The 3,576-nt window shown below is 48.5% G+C and overlaps 1 protein-coding gene across 1 annotated transcript; it reads right to left on the bottom strand.

Annotated features, from left to right (window-relative positions):
* Positions 1–284: 284 nt before the first annotated feature.
* LOC120425158 (cadherin-89D) lies at positions 285–3,059 on the bottom strand. Its single transcript, XM_039589588.2, has one exon. The coding sequence runs from the start codon at positions 2,825–2,827 to the stop codon at positions 737–739; it is 2,091 nt and encodes a 696-aa protein (XP_039445522.1). The 5' UTR covers positions 2,828–3,059; the 3' UTR covers positions 285–736.
* Positions 3,060–3,576: the final 517 nt, after the last annotated feature.

Here is a 3,576-nt window from a genome sequence, read left to right on the forward strand (position 1 = left end):
GTCTTTTTGTCTTTTTGTCTTTTTGTTTTTTTGTCTTTTTGTCTTTTTGTCTTTTTGTCTTTTTGTCTTTTTGTCTTTTTGTCTTTTTGTCTTTTTGTCTTTTTGTCTTTTTTGTCTTTTTGTCTTTTTGTCTTTTTGTCTTTTTGTCTTTTAGTTTTTAGTTTGTTTGTGAGATCCGTTGTCAGAGCTTCTGTCAAATTTGTCAAAGGATTGGGACATTCTCGTTTTTGTGAACATTTTAGATAGATATTTATTTCTTTCGGATTAAAAATTGAAAACCCTGAGTCAATAAAGTTTGATTTTATTCATTTTAAACTACAACTTACACTGGTATGATTTGTTCGTTATTTTACAATAAATAAGTACGCAAAAAGTTGGAAGTAAACAACATAACAAAAAAGAAGGGTATTACAAAATAAATTCTTTGGGGAGAATTTCACAGTATAGGGTTTGGACGGAACAAGCATTATTTGGTACGAGCTTTTTCTCCTCGAAATCGTTTCAGGGGGGGATTGCTTTCAATGCACTACTACTGGGCAGGGAATGCGCTGTTTATCTTATAACTAAGTCTCGGTGTATTACAATGTGTTTTGAACACATTGCGTGCGGAAATCACAACTCAACAAAAGTTGATGCTGATTCTGTAAACTTTGTATAAAAATGTTATCTTTGTATAAAGGTCAAAAACGTTACAGTCTGCTTTCTAGCTATTTTACGTCTCAGAGGATTCTACACGCTAAAAGTAAACAGTCAAGTTGTTCTCCGAGTCGCTCTCGTCCTTCACGGTGACCACCTCGGCATTCCCCCAGTACGAATTCGACCTATCCCTGACCTGTTGCGACGCTGGATGGGCACAAGACTGCTGAATCACGCCGTGCCCGTCCGCCATCATCGGATTGTTGTCCTCCATGTGGCCGATCAGGTTCCCGGGGATGTTGCTCCGCTGCTGGGCTCCAATCACAATGTCCCGGATGATGGCCGAGTAGGACGAGCCCTTGTCGGAGTCCGCGATCGAGCTGGCGTCCCGCGAGTTGGGCGCGATCATGGTGGCGTCGTGCCGCGTTGACCGCGGGTTGGTCAGTGGGGTGTTGATCGTGGTTTTGGGTTTGGCGAAGAGCCGGTAGATGTACAGGGCTAGGACGGTTAGGGTGAGGATCGCGACGGCGATGGCGAGAAGCCCGATGATGGTGGGGGTCCAGCCGGCTGAGGTGGTGGATTTGGCGTTGGGGAAGCGGATTTGAAGCGGGACGGTGGTTCGTTTCGGGGGGCTGCCGGAATCGGACGCGGTTAGGAACAGGTTGAGGGCGTTTTTGTGGGTAAGATTGCGCTTGAGCCATATTCCGCCGCGGGAGTCGACGGAAAAGAGGTTTGCTTCCTCACCGTGGATCGAGTAGGTGAGGACGTCGTTGGGATCGCCGTCGGCGGCTTCGACGATGCCGAGCAGGACGGGGGACTGGATTTGGTCGGCGTTGTCTGCTGTGAAGACGTACTGGGGCTTGCGGAAGCGTGGATCCCAGTCGTTGACGTCGGTGACTTCGATGAAGATTTCGGCGGTGGCGAGAAGCTTGGAGTTGTCGAACAGTTCCACGGTGAATTTGTGGTTTCGGTTGGATTCGTAGTCCAGGGCTTTGATCAGGATGATGTTGAACTTGTTGTCGACGGAGAACCACTGGCGTTCGGCTTCGTTGACGATCGTGTACTTGAAGTTGAGGGCTTCCTTGTTAAGGCCGAGGTTTAGGATTGAGTGCCCGAGAGGGAAGTTCTCCTTGACGGTGGCTCGGTAGACCAAGCGTGGAGTTGTCGGTTCAATGTTGGTTCGAGGGACTGCCGTTGGACAGGACACGATCACCGTGCTGAGGGCGTACCGATCAGCGTTGTCATTCTGGGTAGCTTTGATGACCAACGTGATCCCGTTGGTGGTGTTGGAATCCCTAGCTCGTAGCGTACCCTTTCGAGGCTCTATCGTGAAGAAGGTCGACACCGCCGACGGTACGATCGAGTAGGTCAACGACGCGTTGATTCCGTAGTCCTGATCGAACGCTCGTATCGGCTCCGGTTGAACGTGCAGGTCGATCTCCCCTGGCATTCCACAGTACGTACTCTGGTAAACATCCCGACTAAATTTTGGATTCTGATCGTCAGCATCCTGCACGATGATCGTGAAGCTTGTATCGGAATACCGCGGCGGTGATCCCTGATCTTGCGCACGCAACTTGACCGTAAACTTCCTCGACGTTTCAAAGTCCAACTCCTGCTTCAATACCAGCACTCCCTCCAGCGGTGAAACGAACGCCACAAAGTGGGAATGCTGCCCCGGAAGCACCTGGTACTCGATCGTCGAGTACGGACCAGGTTGATCTAGATCAACAGCCCGCACCCCCTGCAATATCCGCGTCCCAACAATAGTCACCTCCGACACATTGGCCGAGTACGGACCCCCGATCCACTGCGGCGAATTGTCATTCTCGTCAATCACCCTGATATTAACCGGAATTAGAAAGCTCGGGTCGTCGCTCATCCTCCGATCGCAAATCACGTTCACGTAAACCGACGACGGCCCACTGATGCCCTCCTTGTCCAACGGCTTGCTCAAGATCAGCTTCTTCTCCGAAATCGTCACCGGAGAGTCCTTCTCCCGCAACGACAAGCTAATATCCCGTAACGGGTCTCCGTTGATGCCCAGCGTACCGAGCACCGCCCCCACAGCGACATTTTCACTTGCCAAAAAGTTCTCCGCCGACCCACCCTGCTCCAGGTAGCACCGCGAGTCCAACAGCTGCTGCCCCGCGCAAGCCCCAACCAGTGCCAATATAATGCCAGCAAGCATTTTCCGAACCAATCGTAGCACGCATTGACAAATCGAAAATTTAACGCGACGCGAGCCTTAAAACTTGATCAGACCTCCATTTAATCGCAACTTACGAACATCTTTTGACAGTTTTCACCCTCGCGAGGGAAAACAAGTGCCAAGTTAAAACTACTCGAATGGAAAATGCTGCCACTGAAACGATGCCTGGAAACAGTTGCGACGCGCAAAACAAAAAAAAACGAGTTTGAATCGTGATTCACTCTCCCCACAAGCCAATTAAAATAACCAGCGTGGTTAGACGGCTGAACCAAAACATACCAACACATTGCATCGAATGAATCGGGCACTTGTCGCGAGTGAATGACCGAACGTTCATTCATCAGCGTCATTCGTTTGTGATGGTTTTGTTTTGCGCTGGAGGCAACGGTTGCTGCGGAGCGGTGAATTCGAGTGGTTCATTCTTTTCACGATGAATGAACCAGCAGAGCAACAAGTGGTTGCGTGCAAGCTCGGTTTGCTTTCAAGCTAGTTTCTTGTGAATGAAATTTCATAGCACTCATGAAGTCGTTCATGGCGTGCTGGCAGATTTGAAATTTGCGGTGATGTTTTCAACAGCATATTTTTTAATGTTGTTTGGTTAACCGTCATAAAGTGACAGCAGATGATTTATGTTCCCTTTTTTTTTTCAAATAATAACTATTATTTTGTTTGAAAAGAATGAGGCATAAAAAATTAGAAAATAGTTAAAAAGTTTCCCCGCCAATGGA

The sequence above is a fragment of the Culex pipiens genome, chromosome 1, assembly GCF_016801865.2.
Source record: "Culex pipiens pallens isolate TS chromosome 1, TS_CPP_V2, whole genome shotgun sequence".
Classification (NCBI taxonomy): Eukaryota; Metazoa; Arthropoda; class Insecta; order Diptera; family Culicidae; genus Culex; species Culex pipiens.